This window comes from Artemia franciscana, chromosome 4, assembly GCF_032884065.1.
Source record: "Artemia franciscana chromosome 4, ASM3288406v1, whole genome shotgun sequence".
NCBI classification, from domain to species: Eukaryota; Metazoa; Arthropoda; class Branchiopoda; order Anostraca; family Artemiidae; genus Artemia; species Artemia franciscana.
This window is the reverse complement of record NC_088866.1, coordinates 44,822,898-44,847,131: the sequence shown is the minus strand read 5'-3', so window position 1 is coordinate 44,847,131 and position 24,234 is coordinate 44,822,898. Positions and strand designations below refer to the sequence as shown.

Genomic DNA, 24,234 nt, shown 5'->3' with positions numbered 1-24,234 from the left:
GATTGTAAATTTTTTGTTTCATAAAAGTTGAAATGAAATTTTTTTTTGAGACTGTTTACTTTGTCATATTCATACATTAAGTTTCTTCAGAATTGTTCAAGGGTTTCTATGGTCATTGTTTTTTTTTTGTCTTGCGTTTTTTATGGTCTTTCTGTCATTTTTAATCTGGATAGTTATTTTTATGGACTACTCTACCTGGGGGTGTCGTTATTATTTACCATTATCAGGCAAGGAGCACTGTCATTTCAATTCACATGTCGAGGAAAGAAGATTTAGTATTTTTTTAAATATATTTGTAAGTTTAACGTTTTTTAGTTTTATATTATATTTAAGAATAATTGAAAAGATGAAAAACTTCACTGTAGAAGTTTCAAGCTCCTATCTACAAAAATGTGAATATTCGTATTTTTTGCCAGAAGACCAATCACGGGTGTGTTTATTTGTTTTGTTTTTGTTTGTTTTTTTCCGAGGGTGATCGTATCGACCCAGTGGTCCTAGAATGTTGCAAAAGGGCTCATTCTAACGGAAATCAAAATTTCTAGGGTCCTTTTTAAGTGACCAAAAATCGGAGGGCACCTAGGCCTCCTCCCACGCTCGTTTTTTCCCCTTCTTTACTGTTTTAAAAAGTAGAGTTAAGAGAAAGAGTCAAACTTTAGCGTAAATAGCGGGGCGTTGAGGAGAAAAAGCCCCTTTCATATATGGAGTAATTTCTGTTCGTTTTAAGTTTCAATGTCGCTCCTTACTTTCAGTTAAAAAACTTGTTTTTTTTTATTTAATTTATTTAACAACGAACCCAGTGACACTTACAAGCCAGTTTAAAAGACCGGTTCAGTATATTAGGATAGTAACGGCGTAATTTTGCCATGTTTGATGTTTGAACCATATTTCCTTTTCAGCTTTACGTTTAAACCCTGCTTAAAAATCGAGTCCATTGATACTACCAAACCGATTTTAGAAGTCAGATATCGAATCGAAGCCGAAACGTACAAGCCAGGCAAAAAATTTTCAAGAGTTCGATTTGCCAACGGTCATACAGACAGATCAAATGTTGTTGAAAAGGTCATATCATTTCTCGACAAAACAGAGCCTTCAGAATGCTTGGAGGAAACTGTTTTCCTCAAGGTAATTTTTTTTTTAGAGGTGGTATGTGAGTGAAGTATTTACAGTTTCGACTCTGCAACTCGAATGCTGTAAGTTATGAAATTAAAAATTTACAGGACCCATAAAAACAAATAGGATTTATGCTGGGCTTTCCTTTTTTCTTATTAAAATCACGTGACTGTATTTTCTATTTCTGATCATTTATGTTGATGAGAAAAGATGTTGTATGCTTTGGGCTCTTTTTGAGCAAGATTGAAAGTTTTGAATATCCTGGGAGTAAAATAAGAACAAATAGATCGAAACAGTCGATCTTTATTTCTTTGAGGGGGGGGGGGGGGGGGTCTTGCGAGATTTAATTGTCATTTTTAGACAATCTCGCTTAATGTTTTTAAATTACTGCAACCCAGCGAGTATCCCTTGACGAAAAGTGTCACATATCTTTGGATTACCGGAGCTGGAATGGAGCTTTTGATATTAAAATTGTTTTCATTATTTAAGTCGACGTAAACAAAGAGAAAAAATAATTAACAAACCAAGTGAGGGTGATTTCCAGCCAGTGGGAAAACAAAACTACAAATCAACCCTTTCAGAAAAGATATCCGCTAAACCATCATCAGCACTCAAAAAAGTAAATGAAAAAAGTTTACTGCAAGAAAGCTTGCCTAAGGATACTGAGGACGGCTTATCGAAGCTTTTTGCTGAAATATTTTGAGACGGCCTCTTTGGGTTTCTTAATTGTCGTTTTCTTCGTTTTCTTTGGTTTTGTCGAACGCCATGCAGTGTCAATACGGGTTCAGAACGTGATTGTATTCTGTTTTACACCTTAAAGCTTTCTTTATACAAACCACCGGCTCTTCATAACTTTCAAGCACGTTTTTTGTTTTTTCGTTCGGTTTCACGTAAGTATCTTGCCTGTAAAATCGGTACCATGTGAAACTTATATTGTTTTATCTAACAATTTTTGAATTATGGTCGCTGATTTGCTTAAATGAGGATCTCCGCCAAATGTAAAGAAAAAATAATTGAAGTACCCATGACAGTGAAAGTATGACTTTTTGGAATTGACTTATATAAAACTTATATGCCTTATTCTAAAACAGCCATATAGGTCCTAAAAATTAGGGAAAATCTGGGATCCAGTTCTTTTAAAAAAGACCTCCATATGTGACTATGCATTTTCTGGCAGCAGAGGTGCCAAAATCGAAAAAAATGAGCAAAAAATAGGCGAAAAACAGATGGCATCAATCAGTTTATGACGACGTAGCTTCCTAAACGAAACTTAGTTTGAAACGAAGTTTCGTCAAACGAAACTTAAATAATAATACATCCCTAAATAGAGACTTGGGTGAATACACACTCAACCCTATGTACACAAAATTAATTACAGAAAATAATCTAATTCAAAATAAAACAAAAATAGGAATGAACAAAAACAAGCCCAATATCAAAAGAACTATCAGATTAGCTGCAGAGAAGGCAAATATCGCAATAAGAAATCATTCCAATTTTTAATAAATACAGTTAGTGAAATGAATGAACCTTTTTATCTTGTAAAATGTTAGCTTTTATCAGACAGTCTTGGCTGAACTTTTCGTTAAGAAGTAATGATGCCAAGGCTATTTTAAAATAAAAAATGGATTTTTAACTGAGAACTTTTATTGTAAGTGTTTTATTGTTTTTTATTTATTTTTTCTTTGCTGAAGACGGCCCTTAGATATAGGGCCGAAATATTCAAATAGGTTTTGTTGGTTCACTGTCTTGGGAAAAAAAGTCCTCATTATTCTCTCTTTTGTTGTTGTATTATGGAAAGGCAGTGTGGTCTTCGTCATTATTTACATATAATAACTGAGCGCAAGCCAGGTTGCGATTGATAGGTGTAATTATTAAACAAAATATGAATCAAAGTTATCTATCAACCGTTACAAGAAAATGTTCTATTTGATGAGAAAAACGAGATGATTATATCTAATAATAAATAAAAATATTTATAACTAATATATCAGATTTTATTCAAGGGGGCTCATCAAAGAAATACTACCAATAAAATTTAATTCATGGAAGGAACATAAATTAAACATGAAAAATAAATAGATAATTTGTAAAACACAAAAGTTAAATTGTAAACATATCGAAGCCTCAGGAGGCAAAGGTGTCAAGTCTATTTCGTACATGTTAGTAATCTGCATACACTAAACAGAGTTCAATATTTATGGATTTGGGATAGATTTACTTAATGAGCTCAAAAATGCTGTGTCAACACCGATCATAAATTTGTCTTTTTTGTATATGACTACGCTCATTTGTCAGGTTTGCACTTCGAGCACACGCCTAAACAAAGAATCTTGTCCGTTTCGTGCGTGAAATCAATTAAAGACTTTAATTTATGCAAATAATTGAGAAACAAAAACACCAGCTTAAATTCGGACAGTAATTACTACAGCATAAAGAATTATTACAAAAGTAAACATCTAACTGTGTAAAAGATATTTATTCATTGAAAACAAAGGTGGTCCTAAATGGGTGGAAGTGTTTACCCCCTCCCCTCCCACTTGACATGTGAATTTGGCTATGTTAAATTTCCAAATGAGATGACACCTTATAGAATTTTGTTTTTGCTTTGTTATACTGTAACTAAGTTGCAGCAGTTGGAGTACAGTGTAGTTAGGTCAGGGATGTACTTAGGCGGACCTCAGGATCCTGCCCCAAAGAAATACTATTTTTTTTAGAATTTTGGGCACTTTGTACTCAAAATGTTGGGCACCTTGTATTCAATTTACCCAATACAATTTTATTTGTTACTACATCCCTTCTAAGAAAATTATATGTGCGTGCCTGGTTTATTGCCATGTGTTTTTTGTTCATTCTTTATCCACGTTTCTTTATTTCTAAGTTTGGCATTATTTACTACCACAATAGTCACATTTGCATACAGAGGCATTGTTCTTAGAAGTTCAATTTCAAATTTTTCTTAATGTTTTAAGATATATATGATTATATATATATATATATATATATATATATATATATATATATATATATATATATATATATATATATATATATATATATATATATATATATATATATATATATATATATATAATATGTTATAGTATAGTTATAGTGCAAAATATCATTTAGCATCATTAATAGTTTCCATTTAACTAATTCAAACAATCCGGTCGTATTGTCACTGTCCTTGATACGTTAAAAGACTTATTCAGATCTTGCCTCACCTGAGTCTGGCTACATTAAATCATTTTGAAATGTATACATTTTTTGTGGCTCCATCTTTGTCAATACTAAGGAAGTCTTCCGGCATATAAATTACCAGATTCCCACGCGTCAAGGTGGAAAGGGATTATGGTTTGACTTTTTCTCAGGCTCTTGCGCTATTACAAATCGGCCTAGTGACCACAAACTGTTGCAAAGAAATAAATTGGCCAAATCCTTACAACAATTGGGTATTATATGTTATAAAAAGGAGCTGCGGGAAACCCAGGGTATTTCATGAGAAACAGAAGATTTATGCTCTCATTGAAATATGTGAAAACAATCTCATTAAAAAAAAAAAAAAAAAAAAAAAAAAAAAAAAAAAAAAAAAAAAAAAAAAAAAAAAAAAAAAAAAAAAAAAAAAAAAAAAAATGTTTTACCTTTTTCAGTAAAAAGAAATGAAAAAAGTGCTGATTAAAATCAAAAGCCCTGAATAAAACTGAGCTTCTAAAGTTCTTAGAACATAATGCTCTAGAGAAACTTAGATTACTTGTAAAAATTTACGAAAAATTGTGTAAAAAGTTTCCGAAAATACATTGCAAAATATACCAATGCAATACCAGCACATTTTTAGCTAGTGAAGGTCAGTAGCCTCTCTTTATCTTTGATAATACGCTCTTGTAATCTAAAGAGGAGGAGGGGGGTATTATGAAGGTTTTAGTGTGCTCCCATACTTTTATTAGTGATGCCACATTGAACTAGAATTATTACCCCCTTACATTTTCTTGAATTGGCGCCCTTGTTGTTGAACCTAATATCAAGCAATTGCTGTGAACCTTGCAAAAGGGAAGCAAATATTGGAAAGAACGGAATGGAGTTTTCCAATTCTGTTTTCCATAGTGTAAATACACATTGAGCATATTGTTGAGCAATTCAAAGTGCCATAAACCTTGTAAAAAAGTGAAGCAGAAACTGCAAGGAACAAGGAATAAACCGGAGGCATGAAATGCTTTAGAAGAACTGGGACAAACAGTGTCCTCAACTTTGGACTCGGAACTCCCTTGGGCTAGCGGTTAAAACAATTGTGTAGTGGCTATGTTCTGTAAAATTTCCAGACTTTTCCAAAATTACAGGCTTTCCTCTGTTAAATTTTTAGCAGTGTACGTTAGTTCTACTATAGTCTAAAAAGAGATTATAATTAATGGCAATCATTGGAGGAATTTACTTATCTTACCAAGTCTGGATTAGAGCATAAAAATATTTAATATCACCTTTTCATTTTTCAAGTCGTGTCTTCTTCTTCTTCAAAGTTTGACACTAAGTAAGGCGAATTAATTTGTCAAGTGAAAAACGAATAATTGTGGTTGACAAGTGAATTTCGATGGTATGACCTACTAAGGGCGAAATTTCTGAAGTTTTACTAAAAAATCTAACTGCCTAAAAATATATGGGTTTTTGTACAACAGGTGATGTTTGACACGCCTAGTAGAACTGTGCCTTTGATGCGAGTGTTTGAACACAAAACACCACTCTCTTTGTCTTCTTCTTCTTCAAAGTTTGTATGAAGAACGCGGTGGTGTAGTACATGGTGAGTGGACACCAAGTACATGTTGAAGACAAGTACACGGTACGAAGAGGTGTGGCGTTTTGGAAGATGTTGGCGCGTTTCGGAGCAATTGGCGTTCCAAGACCTACACCAGGTTGCTAAGAGTGACCAGCCCCTTGCTTCAAATAGTTTTTGCTAGCTGTAAAATCAAATCGTTCAACTTTTGGTCTGAAAAAGAAACGAACCGAATGTATACCCATATGAATACATCTTCTTTTTTATCGGGCGACGTCAAAAACCAGCTTAGTTGATGATGCCACAAGGCGTGCAAAAAAAGACAATTTTAATGGACCAACATTTGGACACTGCATTATTTATAGTTCCCCAATATATCTTTTACCGGTGTAATGTTTTGTAGTACGGTACCACGGCTCGCTCCCTTAGAGTGAAGACACTCTAAGAGTGAAGACATCAAAAACAAGATACATTTAATTTTGGGAATCGCATTTTTGACTGAAGTTACTATTGCATCTTAATTATAAATTATATCCTGCCGTTTCTTTGCTTTGTAGCATTGCCACTTTGATTTCTTGCACTAATATGTTTATTACTAAACCTGAGTTTCTTAATATATTATATTCCCTTAATTATGCTGCTAGTACACTGACTACTCACTGTAGTACAAAGCAGCCAAAGGCCGACATTTGTGCATACTCACCCCGCCCCCAATCAATTAGAGTATTGCTCTACCCCCTCACATGAACTTCCTTTTTCTTTCAAACCGTCCTTATGACCTCTTACCACGTCATTCGGATACGAACTACTTTTTCTTTTACCCCAGACGGATGGCCAAAAATCACAATCTTTGGCAATCAGCGATAAGAACTATCAAATATATTATAATTATTTGCCTTACTTATAGTTAGTATAATAATTATAATTGATAGTTAATCAATTAATATTATTTTGAGCATAAGTAGTTAATCATAATTCCCTAATTAGAAAAAAACTTATTATTCTACCTGAATTTTTAAAACAGGCATGTTAGCAGTGAGAAGGGCCTCTGGACCCTTCAAATTTTTAGACCCTTCATTTTTTTATCGACGAATAGTTGTATGTACAAGAAATTTATCTCGCCTTTAAGATTTATCTAGGCAAACACAATCTTTATTTCAAAAGCTCAAAATTCAAACTACTTCCACATTTTCAAAAAGGAGATACAACGTGTCTTGTGTTAGGAAAGAACAACCTCCTGAACCTCTTGAAACCTATATAAGGCCAATCCGTCGAGCGTGGTTCGTTGAACATAAATATTATAAAGAGGGATGCACACAGGAGAGGGGTGCATGGACCCCACAAATCTGAACTAACCGAGATTTCAAGCATTTCTCATTCAAACTATCAAATAAAATTTCCGTGTACTTGATTTGTTATTAGTCGCTATTTGACAAAAGAGTGTCACCTAACGTTTTTTGAATTACCGCAACAAATATCTTGCATTGATTAGTTTATAACAAATAAGTAAAGTTTACGTCATCTGTTAAATAGTGTGCCTTCAATTATGTTTGATTCCCTTTTATGTGGACAACCTCGAGATTCTCATGCTTAGAGAGTTTGTATGATTAGCAATTTTCCGCCGGGTTTTATTCCAACAATTTCAGCTAATTAATGGTTTAGAAGTTTAATTATCGTCCGTACTATTTCAAACTAATATGCACTTTCCCCACCTATTCTGATCAATCAATAGATCTGGCATGAAGACATTCCATATTGTAGCTCCCTATATGATTTCTAAGGTTTTTGTATTATCTTGTCTTTTTTAGGGGGGGGGGTATTCGTCCTATTGCCAAGTCATCCAACTTGATTTTACCAGTTGCTTTTGACAAGTCTCCTATGAGCAAAAAGCATAAAGCTTGATGAAGGATAACAGTTTTTTATTTTTGTTTCTGCTTGCCGTCGAGGAGTTGCCCATAGGCGTGGTGCAAAGTGCTCCTAAGCTCTGCAGAATTTTACCACGCGTGGTGGTAAAAGTGGCGCTCCGTGATGTACACAAAATGGTGAGCCACGATTTGCTTGCTGCAAAGGAAGGTCGATCTTTATTTGTTCTTTACTATCATGTAGAGTATGATTAATAATTTCCTCATTAATCAAGTGTTGCATTTCTCCCTGTCAGATCTAGTTTTCGTAAAATAGCGTAGAATGCAAGATTCTTTGCTTTGTCAGAAGCTATGCATCATAAATTCTCATTGCTACACATCAAAAATAAAATAGTCTCAATTCTGGCAAGAACACAATGAATCTCAGAGTTGCCAACATTTTGTAAAAACTGTTTCCATAAAATAAAATTTCCAAGATTTAGATAAGATTTGTCACTAAAGCTTTTTTGTAGACGGAGTGAGGGAGAAGAATCCAACCCCACCCAATCAAAAAATCGAATCGTATTTGTGTCACCCAAATAGTTCGAGACGTACCCCTCCCCAAGGGAATGAAAGTAATCTTTGGTAAAAGTAGTGGCTCATTTCTCTTGTGATCGTAAATCGACATACCTGGCTGCAAAAATAAGGACCCCTACCTCCATTCCTTGCTAAAATGTTATTTTTTTAGGCATTTTAGTTTTTCCTCATGCTTGTTTTTTTTATATCAAACAGTTCGTGGTAACGAACTGTAGTAAGGAGCGACCCGGCTCAATAGAAACCAAAACTCTAAAAAATGGAAGTTTGAGAACAATAGCTACATCAAAAGAATTGCATTTTAATGCTGATTTTAAATATATAAGTTTCATCAAGTTTAGTCTTACTCCAAAAGTTACGAGCCTGAGAAAATTTGTGTTATTTTAGAAAATAGGGGGAAATACCCCCTAAAAGTCATAGAATCTTAACGAAAATTACACCATCAGATTCAGCGTATCAGAGAACCCTACTGTAGAAGTTTCAAGCTCCTATCTACAAAAATGTGGAATTTTGTATTTTTTGCCAGAAGGCAGATCACGGATGCGTGTTTATTTGTTTTTTTTTTTTTTTTTTTTTTTTTTTCTTTTTCTTTTTCCCAGGGGTGATCGTATCGACCCAGTTGTCCTAGAATGTTGCGAGAGGGCTCATTCTAACGGAAATGAAAAGTTCTAGTGCCCTTTTTAAGTGACCAAAAAATTGGAGGGCACTTAGGCCCCCTCCCACGCTAATTATTTTCCCAAAGTCAATGGATCAAAATTCTGAGATAGCCATTTTATTCAGCGTAGTCGAAAAACCTTATAACTATGTCTTTGGGGACGACTTACTCCTCCACAGTCCCCGCGGGAGGGGCTACAAGTTACAAACTTTGACCAGTGCTTACATATAGTAATGGTTATTGGGAAGTGTACAGGTGTTTTCAGGAGGACTTTTTGGTTGGGGGGAGGGGTTGAAAAGAGGGGGATATACTGGGGGAACTTTCCATCGAGGAATTTGTCATGGGGGAAGAAAATTTCCATGAAGGGAGCGCAGGATTTACTAGCAGTATTCTTAAAAAAAACAATGAAAAAATAAATAGGAAAAAGTTTTTTTCAGCTGGAAGTAAGGAGCAGCATTAAAACTTAAAACGAACAGAAATTATTACCCATATGAGGGGCTCACCTCCTCCTAATACCTCGCTCTTTGCGCTGAAGTATTTTTAGTAATGTGAACTATTTATTCTACGGCTTTTGTGATTCAGGGGTCATTCTTAATGAATTGTGCCAAAATTTAAGATTTATTTTAAAGAGAGGGGTACTGACGAGGGGGCGAACCCTCTCATATGTGTAATAAAAACATGAGAATAAAAAATTCTTTACGGAAGCTAGTTTATAAGTTACGTATATCTTTTACTAATAAAAAGATTCGTAAAAGATTAAAAGTTCTAGTTGCCTTATTTATTAACCAAAAAAATGGAGGGCAACTAGGCTTCCTCCCCCACTCTCTTTTTCTCAAAATCATTCGATCAAAATTATGAGAAAGCCATTTAGCCAAAAAAAAAAAAAAAAAAAAAAAAAAAAAAAAAAAAAATGCAAATTTCGTTTTAGTTATTTCTCTGCGGAGAGCCAAAATCAAAACATGCATTGATTCAAAAACGTTCAGAAATTAAATAAAAAAACAAGTTTTTTCAACTGAAAGTAAGGAGCGACATTAAAACTTAAAACGAACAGAAATTACTTCGTATATGAAAGGGGCTGCTTCCTCACCAACGCCCCGCTCTTTACGCTAAAGTTTTTTACTGTTTTAAAAAGAAGAGTTGAGAGAAAGAGTCAAACTTTAGCGTAAAGAGCGGGGCGTTGATGAGGAAGCAGCCCCTTTCATATACGAAGTAATTTCTGTTCGTTTTAAGTTTTAATGTCGCTCCTTACTTTCAGTTGAAAAAACTTGTTTTTTTTATTTAATAATCTAACTAGAATGGAGGATTCAACGCTCAAGCCTCAAGGATTGTATGATTAATCTACCTGATCCAGACACATAAGAACCTCCATGGTTAAAGTCCTGTCTCCTTAATTTTAACTTCGCCAACCCAAGCTTTTATTTTTCCTTAAAACTGACTAGTTTTAGCATGATATGACCCAGGGATTATCGGGTGGATTCCAGACCCAGGGATTGTCGGGTGAATTCTAGATCCAGGGATTGTCGGGTGGATTCTAGACCCAGGGATAAGTGGGTGGATTCTAGACCCAGGAATTGTCGGGTGGATTCTTGATCCAAGGATTGTCGAGTGAATTCTAGACCTAGGGATTGTTAATGGATTCTAGACCCAGGGATTTTTAGGTGGATTCTGGACCCAGGGATTGTCGGGTAGATTCTAGATCCAGGGATTGTCGGGTGGAATCTAGACCCAGGGATAGTCGGGTTGATTCTAGACCCAAGGATTGGCGGGTGGATTCTAGAGCCAGGGATTATCGGGTGGATTTTAGACTCGGTGGTTTTCGGGTGGATTCTAGACCCAAGGATTTTTTGGTGGATTCTAGACCACAGGATCGCCGAGTGGATTCTAAACCCAGGGATTGTTGGGTGGATTCTAGACCCAGGGGATTTCGGGTGGATTCTGGACCCAGGGATTGTCGGATGGACTCTGGACCCAGAGATTTTCGGCTGGATTCTAGACCCAGGGATTTTTGGGTGGATTCTAGACCCACTTGATCCTCATATAGAAGAAGGTCAGTAGAAATAGTCCCGTACCTTAAGTTGATTTTATCCACCAATGACGTGGTTCCTGCTCTTCGTATTTCTGTTCAAAAATAAGAGAAAATATTGGAGATGCAAAATCATAAGGATCGTGGAGTGGACCTTTCGGGCTTCAGCAAGAAAAAAAATCTAAATTACTGCTTATTCCTAATTCTTTATGTTTTATTAACATATTAATGTTATTTTTTTCTTTATTGTTTCTCTTACTTCCTTGTTGCCCAGAAAGAAAATCGAGGATAGTAGTCCATAGAGGGGCCGTCATATTATACTATCCTTTCCATTTATTTATATGTTTGCCCTTATGGTTCGTATTTTTTTACGTATCAATGTATAACAAAACTATTATTTTATAATAGTGTAATTATCATTATTATTGCGTTTATAAAGTGTATATTTTTTGTATAATTGCTTAATTATAGTAGCATAATTATGAAATTATTTTTGATTTATGATCAATTTATAATTGTAGTTAAGATAAACACTTTTAAATTTGAATTTCAGGAGAATACCAAGGACATTCAAACTGCTATTGGCTTTAAGATGACATACACTTTGGTCCAAAGAGAGCCAGGAATTCTGAGTGAAGGAGATGATTTTCCTTTGCTATCTCATTATCCAATACTGAATCAACAAGAAGCAGCCAAGACATTTTTTGCGACCTTTGAAAAGGACTGTGGTAATAACGATATTTGCGAAAGTGAACTCCAAGTATCTGCAAGTCTTAATCTTCCATTAGGTATTTTTTCTTTAATATTTTCTACATTTAATGCTATTTCATCTTAATTTTTTAACTAAATACTTTCTGTCTGACGTAGGGTTGACATTTTTGGCAACTTTGAAACTTTTGGCAACGCTGTGTGACTTTTTAACAACAGATTTGAAGCTTTTTCGGCAACTTTTTGTGGATTCTGGAGAGAACGGTGGTGACATCTTTAAAAATAGCGCTGAAATATCTGTGAATCTTAATATTTACTAATATTTCCAAGTGTTTGATTAAATAGCTATTAATAAAAGAAAAGTGGGTCTGCTGGATTTAGTCCTGTTATACGACGTGATCTACTTTCAGTACACACATCATTTTGTGCTCCTAAAATTTCTGCACCCGGGGAAAGTTCCCTCTGAAACCGCCTCTTCCTGAAATACTGAATTCGCCACGAAATTTAACCACACAGCATAACGCAATTGTCGTGAATACAGCTAAAGGGTACAAGGATGGATGGTTAACCCCCAAAAATATCATTGCTTTTCTCCCAGAAAAATCCTCAAAAGCAAGTGTGTTGCTAAGCACTGTCAAAAGACGGCGTATCCCTCCTTTCCATTAGCTGGGCATTCCTTCTTCTCTGCTCCCGCCCAATGAAAATGCCTAGCCATAGTCTTGTCTTTTCAGCATAAATTTTATAAACCTTTAAATCTTTTGAGACTTAATTTTTACACGGTCTATAGCATAAGTAGTAATTATGTCACAAGTTTCGTAAGTATAACAATTCTTTTTACATTTAATGTATTTATTGTCAAGTTTCGAGGGGATATTTATATAGAAAATTGATCTGTAAAACTGAACCCTTTCAAGAAGCCATTCAAGGTTTTTGCATCAAAATGTAGCCTATATAATTGTTTACCGTTCGATAGACGTATAGCGCCTATGGAATCTACTGACAAATAATATTCTTCCCTATTGTACAAAAAGTTGTTGCCAATTGTCTGTCTATTACCCCTTCAGTTTTGCTGACAAAAGGACAGGATGCTATTTAGTAGCGTTAATTGTGTTCTAACAGTGTTTTTATATAGGTTTTTGTGGAGAGATAAACCCCCAGCTGCCTCCAATTTGTCGATCGTCATGCTTATTGTTGTCCAATTAGGAATTTTCCTCTTAAATTGCCTACACCATGTAATTTTTTTCACCCCTTCACTTACAACAACCAATATATTTTCGCTGTTTTTGCATTTTTGATTGGAAACAGGTTTGGGTAATACAACCAAAGATAGGTAGAAAAATACTTTTAACACCTTCTGCTTGTTTACTTTATTTTTTTTTACATTTTCATCATTTGTAATTTTGTCAGCCCCCTCCCACCTCCCTATTTTTTTAGCTTTCCACGTAAAAGTGATAAGTCGTCTAAGTATTGGAATTGAAAACTGCTTGTGATGATCCCGTGGCCCTCTTTTGCAATAAAATTTTCGGATTTTATACCATTGCCTTTTTTGAATTTTAAGATACCAAATCTCTTTTGATTTTCAATTTTGTATTCAGTGGGAACAGACGCTAATAACAATTCCTGGCAAATGGTTCGAAAACAAGTTAAAGAAAGACAATTAAACTTGTAAGGATGATTGCTGCATTGAAAAAACCACAAAAAAAACTTGTAAGGACCATCGTTTTTGGCAGTTCTAATAAGAAATACCCAGAAATTCATGAAATTTTAGTTTTAAAGGTGCCGCCGCCTCTCATCATTGGGGCATCATTAAAATTTAAGGGGTGGGGATTTTTTTCGACTTAGTAAAATTACCAAAAACAGGTATTGTTAAATGAAAATACATCAAAATAAAGTGTTTTCAAAAATTAAGGGAGAGGGACAAAATCAAGGGACACAGTCCCCCCTCCAGTTGACGGCACTACCCAGCCTTGCGTACCTTCCTGATTATACCTTATTCAATAAAAGGGTATGTCCGTAAACCCTAAAGAAAATATGTTGTTTTTTTTTTAATAGAGACACGAAAACCAACTAACCAAGCCGGGCTAGTTCAGGCAGCAGATCGTTACATCAAAAAGATTTGTTCATTGTAGCTCCAAATTTGAAGTTTGCTTCTATTGGTTAAATTTAAAAATTACTGGGCCGCTATTGGTTAAATTTAAAAATTACTGGGCCTGCTCAGTGCCGCTTCTAGGCCTGGGCATAGGGGGCAGCTGTCCCCCCCACTGACGTCTGTAGCTCAACCTCTTTTAGTTTACGTTTTACACTCCCATTAATGTACTTAATTCAATAAATAAATATCGTAATTATTTTTGTATATCTTTTCTCCCCCCCTCCCCAGATTATAAGGCCTAAAACTGTTTTTGATTGTGCTGCTCAGCCCTAGTAATTCAAAAGGCGCTACTTTACACTTTTTTGTCAAAGGATTTCAGACGTAATTATAAACGCACTACATTCAATCTATTGGATTAATCCAAACACCTATGTTTTATTTGAGTCTCAAGGTGGTTAGGACATTTTTTTTAAATGGGTCGCGTCTCCTATTCTAAAATGCAATTAGTATCTTGAGCTGTTGATATCAAAATTGTGTTTGATGGCCTTGTCATCTCTTCTTGATGGCGTGATAAGAACCTTTCTTTTGCTAACAATCGTTCTTCAATAACAATAGAAAATTTGACACAGTTTTTTCAATTTTTCAGTTTTTCAATTAGCTTTAAATGATACAGTGTACTGACTTTCGAATTATCACAACACAATTATTACAGGGGCTGAATTTGTCAAAAAATCTAGAATGAAAGAGGGAGCCAGTGCCCCCCCACCGTTGTGCCCTTTCCTGTTTACGCTCATGCATTGAACCTGCCTTTGAAGTGTCATCCTTTCATCCATCATACACACACACACACACACACACACACACACACACACACACACACACACATATATATATATATATATATATATATATATATATATATATATATATATATATATATATATATATATATATATATATATATATATATATACTAGCTGTTGGGATGGCGCTTCGCGGTTGATTGTGTGTGGCTATGCTGTTTGACCTATGTGATTGTATGGATGAGTAGGGTTAAGGCCTCATTCAAGTGCTGGTCTATATTAATCACTAATTTAGGAAAACAGTCTTCCTTTTCTCCTTCTGTCTCTTTTTTTTTTGTGTGTGTGTTTGTGCTGTAGCATTGGTGATTTCTCTTTTCATGATATATATATATATATATATATATATATATATATATATATATATATATATATATATATATATATATATATATATATATATATGTGTGTTTTTAACTAAGTAAAACTTGCGAATATACAACATTCTTCGCTGTCCCATTGTCTGTGCATATAAATAGATTGTCAGGCTTACCGACTCTTGAACATGCAACATATGAGCTTTGTTGATGGTGATTGCTAATCGACCATTCCCTGTGTCGCCGTCGTCATTTATATATCCCCCTGTGCCCCCGGCGTCCCCGTTGTAGTTGTGTCCCTGTATCCAGGTCGTCATTTATATTCCCTGTGTCCCGGTCGTCATTTGTGTCCCGGTGTCCCAGTCTGTGATTTCTCTTTGAGTGTCCTGGGCGTCATTTATATTCCTTGTGTCCCGGTCGTCATTTGTGCCCCGGTGTCCCGGTCTGTATATACATTCGTTTTTGAATTGGTCTTTTTTTAGTTTTTAGTTTTTTACCTTTTTTTTAGTGATACCTCATGATTTTAATGATTGCCCTTGAGTTTTGTTGATGGTGATTGCTAATCGAACATTCCCTGTGTCCCCTTCGTCATTTATATATCCCCCTGTGCTCCCCGGCGTCATTTGTGTCCCGATGTCCCGGTCTGTAATTTCGTCAGTCGACAAACATGACGTCAGTCAACACACAAACATGACGTCACCCGACAGACCCACACACACACAGACAGCTTATTTTTATATATATAGATATATAATATATATATATATATATATATATATATATATATATATATATATATATATATATATATATATATATATATATATATATATATATATATATATATATATATGTATATATGTGTGTGTGTGTGTGTATATGTGTGAATGAAAATATCAAAAAGGAGTATTTTTCAGATCAAGGGGACAAACTCCCCTACACCTGCAGTCCTTCTTAACAAGTGCCCCTGAAGTGATTTTGCATCATACTTTTGTATTTAATTCCATCCCGTGTCATATCATGTCGTACAAATCAATTTGACAACTTTATCTTGTTAAATAATTCCTTCGAGTCCTAAGAACATCAAAATACAAGTATTTTTTGCCTCCTGAACCCATCTTATGTCTATTCATACCCGAAAACCGTAGATTGCCTTTCGTTGCTTCCTTTCGTTCTATAAAGTTTTTAGGGCATTACAAGATTTCATCAGTGTTGCCACATTGAATTGTGAAAATAATAAGCAAAAATAATTACCTAGGCCTGATAACGTTTTTCGTCCGTAAGATGCTAACATTAGCAATCTGTTGATTCAGAGAGGTAACTACACCTTCAAAGGAAAGCTACCCCTTCCTAGGTTATTCGATTCCTTGCGTATTTTTGCTTAAGTTTTTTTTTGCGATTTCTACCCAGGGCTCTTCCTTTTTTGCGCCCGCTACTACCAGAAACTGCACAACTGCACCTATGGAGTTTGTTATTATTAAAAAATAAATTCCCAGTTTGTTTTAGTTTTTCCAAAATATGTATGGTTGTGCAAGTTTCAACTTATTCAATTCGAACAACCAGATTTCACTTTCACTGTCATTACTACTTGAATTTGAGTAGCATATAGCTGACACATTTAATTTTTAGAGAATTCAACAACTAACTCCCTATATAAAGGATCTGGCTAGCTGTTCTGTACGGTACCCTTTGGTCATAGGACACTTCTTAGGGCACCGAAATTATAAAAAAAACTCCACAAGATTGATTTCCCTCCCTCTTAAATTCCTCTCTTCCTCTTGCATTCCCTTCCTCTCATCCCACTCATTAATGTCCTCTCCTACTACTTTCTACTTACATTTTACTCACTGAGAGTGCGTGAGCCTATCCTATTGCTTTTAACCAAATTTGCCTTTTGACTAACAACATCTTCAGATCTCTCCTTCTCACGGTAATTAAATTAGATCCACAAAAAAAGAAAAAGGTATTGACACATTAACACAGCTTACGTGACAACCCAAGCGTATAGAGATGGATTTACAACATCTTTTTGACATTTCCTAAAACAAGCATCTTCTCTAGGCAGTTTTGCAACTAAATTTAGGAAATTAGGTTTGAGACAAAACCATGCACGCGCGAAGGAATTTTTTTGGAGAACTTAGTAATAGAAGAAAAAAATATTTGACAATTTGTAATAGAAGAATTCAGGATTAGCTGGGAAAGACAGGGCCCTGAATCCCCTCTATCTCGTAAATCCTTGGATAAAACTATTTGTTTTGTGCAGTTTTATTAATAAAGTGCCCCCGGTTGGAAGCACTTGATTCTATATTTAACGATGTGGTATGATGAAACTACTTGCCTTGAAATGTGAGAAATTCAAGATTCCTCCAGAAATCTACTCTATTTTTTTTTAGAAAAACATTGTAATTCAGTTTTTCGTAATAACAGTACAACAACAATGCAACGAAGATTCAGTATAGGCTGCTTCCCCTTCCACTTAAAAAACTCACAACAACAGCTTAGTATATATAGTTCACGAAGCTTTGTGTGAAAACGTATTTTCCATAAATCTCAACACAATTGGCTGCCATGTGATCAAGTGCCTGCAGCTGACTTGACAGGGGTCGTAGGAAAAGCTTGGATACAGGCCATTCAGGTGCATTACTCACTTGATCCAAATACAAGCTTTTGGATAATTCTGGGACATGTTCCCTTTCAAACTAGTATAAACTAAGTACGCGAACCTTAGTCAGGTATCAACAATGGACATTTCAAGGATTTCGGTCAAAAATTTAGAGTTGATTTCACCCAAAATGCTTGGATGAATTTCTATTCGGTTCATTTTCGTTCTTGTAAGCTTTGGTTGCTGTTCAGTTTCAAGTTCCCCTGAAAAATATTGTAATACCATTTATCTTACATAACGGTAACAAAACTTGTTTCTGGTAATTCCTTACAGCTTGACAGTTCTTAATATTGATTGGTTTCCTCCTGAAAACAGGACAACAGGACAAGTAGTATATACCCCCACTTGGAAATCCACGCATAAAATATACTTTTTTCTAAGGGGTCGGATTTCAAAAAGTTACTTGAATCACATACACAAGTGGACTGTGCTCACTCAGGGATGTATCTACGAGAAGGGCCCTGACCCCCCCCCCCTCCCAGAAAAAAAATCCGTTAATTGGATTTCCACACTTGGAAATCCACGCATAAAATATACTTTTTTCTAAGGGGTCGGATTTCAAAAAGTTACTTGAATCACATACACAAGTGGACTGTGCTCACTCAGGGATGTATCTACGAGAAGGGCCCTGACCCCCCCCCCCTCCTCCCAGAAAAAAAATCCGTTAATTCTTTGAATTTCTGGGCACTTATTATTAAAATCATCGAATAGAATTTGCATTTTTTCCATTAGATCTACTCTTTTTTGTATCAGACATCCGCCCTTTTGTCCAATCTCCGCCACACTGAAATATAGCACAATAATGCTATTATCTATTGTCTGCAATTGTCTATTATGACACGTCTTTTGAACCCAACCCGAAATTCTCACCTGTTTCGGATCTAATTCCGGGGCCTGCCGAAATTCTGCGAATAGGGGTGGGGCAAAATTTTCAAGTTGGAGAAATTGATGCACAGATTTAACGATTTTTGTCGAGAAAGTGTCATATTTTCCCGAATGTTACAAAATTTTGTAGAGTTTACAAAATTGTACAGAATTCCTTCTGTACAGTTGTATACAAAAGGTAGTTTGTTTTCTTTTGCACCGAGGACAGCCTAGTGTAGATCTTTGCCAAAATATCTGCTTTCTCTTTTCGTTTTATTCCCTGGCTAAAAATCACTCTCGTGTTCTTTTTCCTCTTTTCAGTTCTTTTTTTTTCTTCAGTTGTTGTCGTTCGCCGAAATTAGTTTCCCCAAGAGATTTTGTGAAGGATGTAGCCATCCTCCCTCCGGCCTCCTCTTAGAGTGCCACTTCCAATATTTATTTTGAGCCAAATGTATTTGTGTTTTGGCTGAGGAATTAGCAAGAAAGGGTTTAAAAATGCATTGCTAAAAAAAAAGGCACCATTCTTGACAACCACGGCCAATGAATGGTTTTACAGCATCCTTGAGACAATTCGCAAAACAAGCATCTATGTCAGACTGTTTTGCAATTAAATTCGCGAAATTGGATAGTAGAAAAGACCATCTGTTAAATATCCCTTTTCAAAGAATGAAGAGACAACATATCTATAAAAGCTATTTTCTTCTTTTATGATATGGCTTCCGTGAAAAAAAAAAAACGTTTGGAAACAACTCAGAAAAACCTGTTGCTAAGAACGCAGTGTCATGTTTCTATGATTAATGCGGAAATAAGCTAATATTTTCTAACGGAACTTCTTTAAACAATGAGCCAAATCGTCAATTCTAAGAATTACCCAAATTGAAAATTACCTTAAACCCCCGAACAGGACCGTTTTGCAGGATCAAATCTGGGAAAGGGGGTAAAAATATCCTAAAATAAATGCTAGTGGTTTTAAGACTCTGATCTTATAAATGCTGTCTTAAAAACACCAGGGGCATTGAAATGAAAATATTTCTGTTTCTTGGACTCATTTCAGGTCTATTCATGCGTGAAAGCAACGATTTTATTAGATTTTTCACTGGGTTATTTCAAAATTATGAAGTTTTTAGGGTTGTACTAAATTTTCGTCTGTGTTGCCACATTTATCTGCGAAAATAAATAAGTAAGTCTAATAATCTTAACAACGATTTTTGCCCATAAAAATTCAAACACTAACAACATGTTAATTCCCAAGGACAACTGTATGTACAAAGGAAAGATGCACCTTCGCAAGCTGTTTGGGGCTCTGGGTTTTTAGCTTTCTTTGGCCGATTTTCCACCTCCATCTCTTTTTTTCCAATTTAGCGAACATACTTAATTAATAAACTGATTTGGCTCCTAATAAGTGTGTTTAAAAAATATTCCATATTACTTTTAACGGTTACGTTTTTAGAAATATCGTCTATAAGACTCTTCTTCAAGCTTTCGCACTTTTGGCAACTGTGTGCCATTAGTTTGGCTTTGTTCTGTTCTTTTGATCCAGGCTTTAACACAAACACTGGAAAGATTGCCTCTGGACCCCCCCCCCGAAGTTACAAAATTTGCACATTAAATTATATTCCTTCTTTATTTTAATTTTTTTAGATTAATTTTTAGTGTTGAGTGTAATGAGGTTGAGTTACAATGGAACACATTTTCACTTACCTTTACTTTTTATACTCAGTAACATAAACTTGCTAAGAATTCTCAAAAATTCAGCTTGCAATTCATAGATGCATTAGGTTTATGCTTGGTGATTTTTTTGAACCTTATAATATAGTATCTTGTCAGAACATTTGTATATCAAATTATACTATGTTTGCAAATTGTTTAATACAAACGCACTATTTTGGTGGGAAAGGGGGGCTAGTAAACTACGTATATCCTCTCGTCCACCAATTAAAACCTTCCACCTTGATGAGTCATATCGAAAGAGCGATTCACAAAGACCAAGGAATTATTATGATGTCAATATCGAAAAAAGACATCTCGCTCATCTGTATTAAGCATTGCAACACTGGATTTAAATAACAAGAATTTTGCTAGTAGCCTTAGCTAATATTTATTAGCTGATAAATTGTGGATGACCTCTAGGATCCACAGCGGTTGTGTCTCATCTTAGCTTTTAACGGCCACTACCGATACTAATTACAATAGTCACAACACTTGTTATCTTTTACAAGTTATGCTACATGAAAAAACCTATTTTAATTGCCTTTTAATGGCAAGATAATTACGATTAGTTTACCACTTGTAGAAGATATGATGAATGTTGCACTAAAAGTTTAATCAGGTGGCTGATATGCCGTATTTCAGTTGCCCAGATATCATATATATATATATATATATATATATATATATATATATATATATATATATATATATATATATATATATATATATATATATATATATATATATATATATATATGTATATATATATATATATGTATATATATATATATATATATATATATATATATATATATATATATATGTATATATATGTATATATATATATGTATATATATATATGTATATATATATATAAGTGAGCAATAAGATCGGTTGATTGCCGGCAGAGGTAATCCTGGAAAATCCTTAAGGTATAACAAATACTTCAGTGTTAGAAAATGAGGTAATTACCTGGACTAGCGGCAAATCATCATCTGTGATGGAGCCGTGAAGCCAGTAAAAAAAAGTGTATATGTATGTATGTTTGTCTGAAAAATGGCTCCATATTTTTTCGGGAAATTTTGTATCTTGGGATATTCTCACATAAAAAACTATCTGGATAGGTGAGAAGTCCGAGAAAATTCGTTACGAGCCTTAATTTTGGTTTTTGCAAATGATGTCATGTAGTGAACATTAGAATGACGTTTTGTACGTAAAAATTACAACGTACGTAAAAAACACATGTGGTTAAAATATAAACGAAAACGAGAATTGGAGTGTGATGAAAATGAAGATCAAAGACGCACGCGGTTAGAAGAACAGCGGTGCCGTAATCTTCATCACCAGCAACGTGTCGCATAAAACCAAATACATACATACAAAGATGCCATAAACTCAGTAAATGTTGCATATAAGTCTATGGGACCCTTCAACGTTGCTTCTTCTCACTGTCGAGCCCTCCAAATTCCAAAGGAAGGGCTAGCAAACAAAGATAATTCATTTGGAGATTGCTGCTTGCATGTTCAAATTGCAACGTCACCCCGTCAATTTCCAAATGAATTGGTTTGTCTTTTTTAGGACGTCGCTTGCTCTCTGAAGATTTTCATAAAATGTATTCGAAACTAGAACTCATGTTTTGCTCTAGCTTCAATCAGTGTAAGTGATGATCGAATCATAAATAGTCGGAATATATTTAGCTTTAAAGTAGCTGGTGCGCTGGATTTGGGATTCTTTGTCTGAAAGGACGCGGGTTCGAATCCCTGTGTACCCAATTGTTCAGTTTGGGACGGGAGTCAGTGGCGTGACTCTGTAAGCTTAGCCAGAGTCGACCCAGCTTTAAATGGGTACCTGGAGAAATCTGGGAAAGGTAAACAGGAAGGGTGTGCGAAAGCACAGGATGGTTGGCCCCCAACCCCCCATTGCACTTCCTGGCTGAAGGGCCAAGAAACGGAGATCAGCACCGCCGGTAGGGACTGTAAAGTCTAATGCCGTATCCTTTTTTTACCTTTTTAAAGTAGCTGGATAAATTTATCGTAAAATCAATTCAGCGGCGCATCCTTCACAAATTAATGAAGGTGAAATTGACTCACCTTCATATGGTCAAATGTGCTTTTTAGACCCTAATGAACCTGTTGAGGAACGCCTCGCACGTTCTTTAAATTATGGGACCTCTCGTAATCTTATTTTGAATTAGATTTAATTTTTCTCGTAATCTAAAAATATTGAGAGACACAAATGACTATACCGAAGGTTACGAAAAAAATGCGAGAAGTGGAGAATGTTGACATTTCTCGAACAACAGAAGTGGAGAAACAACTGCCTCTATTGGGGAAAAAACAGGAAAAGAAGTTGACATTTCTCGACTTACAATGGACTCTAGTAAGGGTCAACTTGGATGTACTATTCAACGACATCAATTTTCACTTCGACCCGCGCTTGCCATGACTATATCGCAAGGGTATACTTTTGAATTTATTGGTGTCGACCTTAACACTCCTCTTTTTAGTCATGGAATGTCATACGTGGCATTTTCTTGCGTGAAAAGACAACGTAGCATAGAAGTTCTGCTACCACCTGAAAACACTTAACAATATCTACTCCATATTCCTTTTAAACATTCCACTTTATGGTCAGGTCTTTTATTTAATTCTGGAAAGGCTCGTACGTTACACAGGAAATGGAAGGAGGTTTTGAGTACTGTTCCCCCTCCCTATCACTCTCCCTCCCGCCTTGTGATATGTCCAAGTGTTTACTACTTTTCCGTAATTTTTACAATTTTTCGTATAATCTGTCTGTTTTGGCTACTTTTCGAACATTCAATATTTCCCTGAATATTAGCCTCTCTCACCCGAAATAAATGAATACTCGAGTGTCTGATCGTGGGGAATAACCCTACATTTACACATTCCCTTTTACTATACTTTTTTCTTAGTAAATTAAACTTGTTAAAACTCGAGAGAGCATGATGTAATGAAAAAACGTTAGTAAACATATAGACAAGCAAGAAATGGACATGGTCTTGAAAATTGGACGTGGACTGTATTTGTGGAATTTGGCATTGCTCATTGCCAAAATATGTCGGTTCATTTATCAAACCTCAAGGATACAGTCAGGGAAAAAGGCTATTTTAAATTGGAATGGTCATCTGGGAATCGTAAGATTAAGTATTCGCTAGTAAACAAACAAAAACCCAAAGGGATTGCAGACTATATGTCGTTGGTATATGGAATGCGTGCCTTTTCTTCCCCAATCTCTAATTCAAATACCTGATGAAACCGCTTTGATTATGAAGGCCAATTGTGAACTTTTGTGGGCTTATTATTCTTTTTGCGGTAAGGAACCCCGAGTGTAGATTCCGGCTTAAACGATTGCATTTTCTTCTTTTCACTAGCTGTCAATTGCCTCGTTTTCCTTGTTGCCCTTTTTTTTTACTGATTTTTCTTTTTTTAATTTTTTTTTTGCAGTTGCTTATAGCTGCTTTCATAGTTTTTTCTAAGTTATGGACAATTTATATTACCGCATTATTTATTTTCTATTGTGTAATTCTATATTCTAGGCTAGTTGGTAAGTTATGTTGTGTCAAGTATGTCTTTCCACACTTAAACAAACCCTTTCAGACTAGCCCGAGTAAAAATCAATAAAACTATCATAATCATCGTCTAAAATCATCACAATCATTCTAAGCAAACTATTAAAAAAAAAATTTATTGCGAGATGAAAATTTGAGCTCTGATGAAGCGTGAAATGTTTTGTAGAAAAAGTTTACTATTTATTTTGAAAATTTGTACATTACTTATCATCCAGAAATACAATCTTGTTGCTGCTATATTGACTTCTATAACGCAACACCAATTAGGATAAAGCTATGGATTCCTAAAAATGTGGTGCCATCGGTGCGACCTAGAAAATGATGGATGCAAATCTTTATTAAACTGAATTCATGTAATATAGTTAATTGACTGGTGTATTTTGTTTAAAATGGAACATTTTTTGACTATATAGCCCTAATTTTAGAACTATGCATTCCTAATTTTTG

At 35.1% G+C, this 24,234-nt stretch overlaps 1 protein-coding gene across 4 annotated transcripts in view; it reads left to right on the top strand.

Annotated features, from left to right (window-relative positions):
- LOC136026482 (integrin alpha-PS1-like) overlaps nucleotides 1–24,234 on the top strand; it is a 220,469-nt gene that overhangs the window by 133,398 nt on the left and 62,837 nt on the right. For all 4 annotated transcript variants that reach the window (XM_065703098.1, XM_065703097.1, XM_065703100.1 and 1 more), the window contains 2 exons: nucleotides 897–1,122; nucleotides 11,542–11,776. In XM_065703098.1, the coding sequence (XP_065559170.1) occupies nucleotides 897–1,122; nucleotides 11,542–11,776 (461 nt within the window). The remainder of the gene's footprint in view (nucleotides 1–896; nucleotides 1,123–11,541; nucleotides 11,777–24,234) is intronic.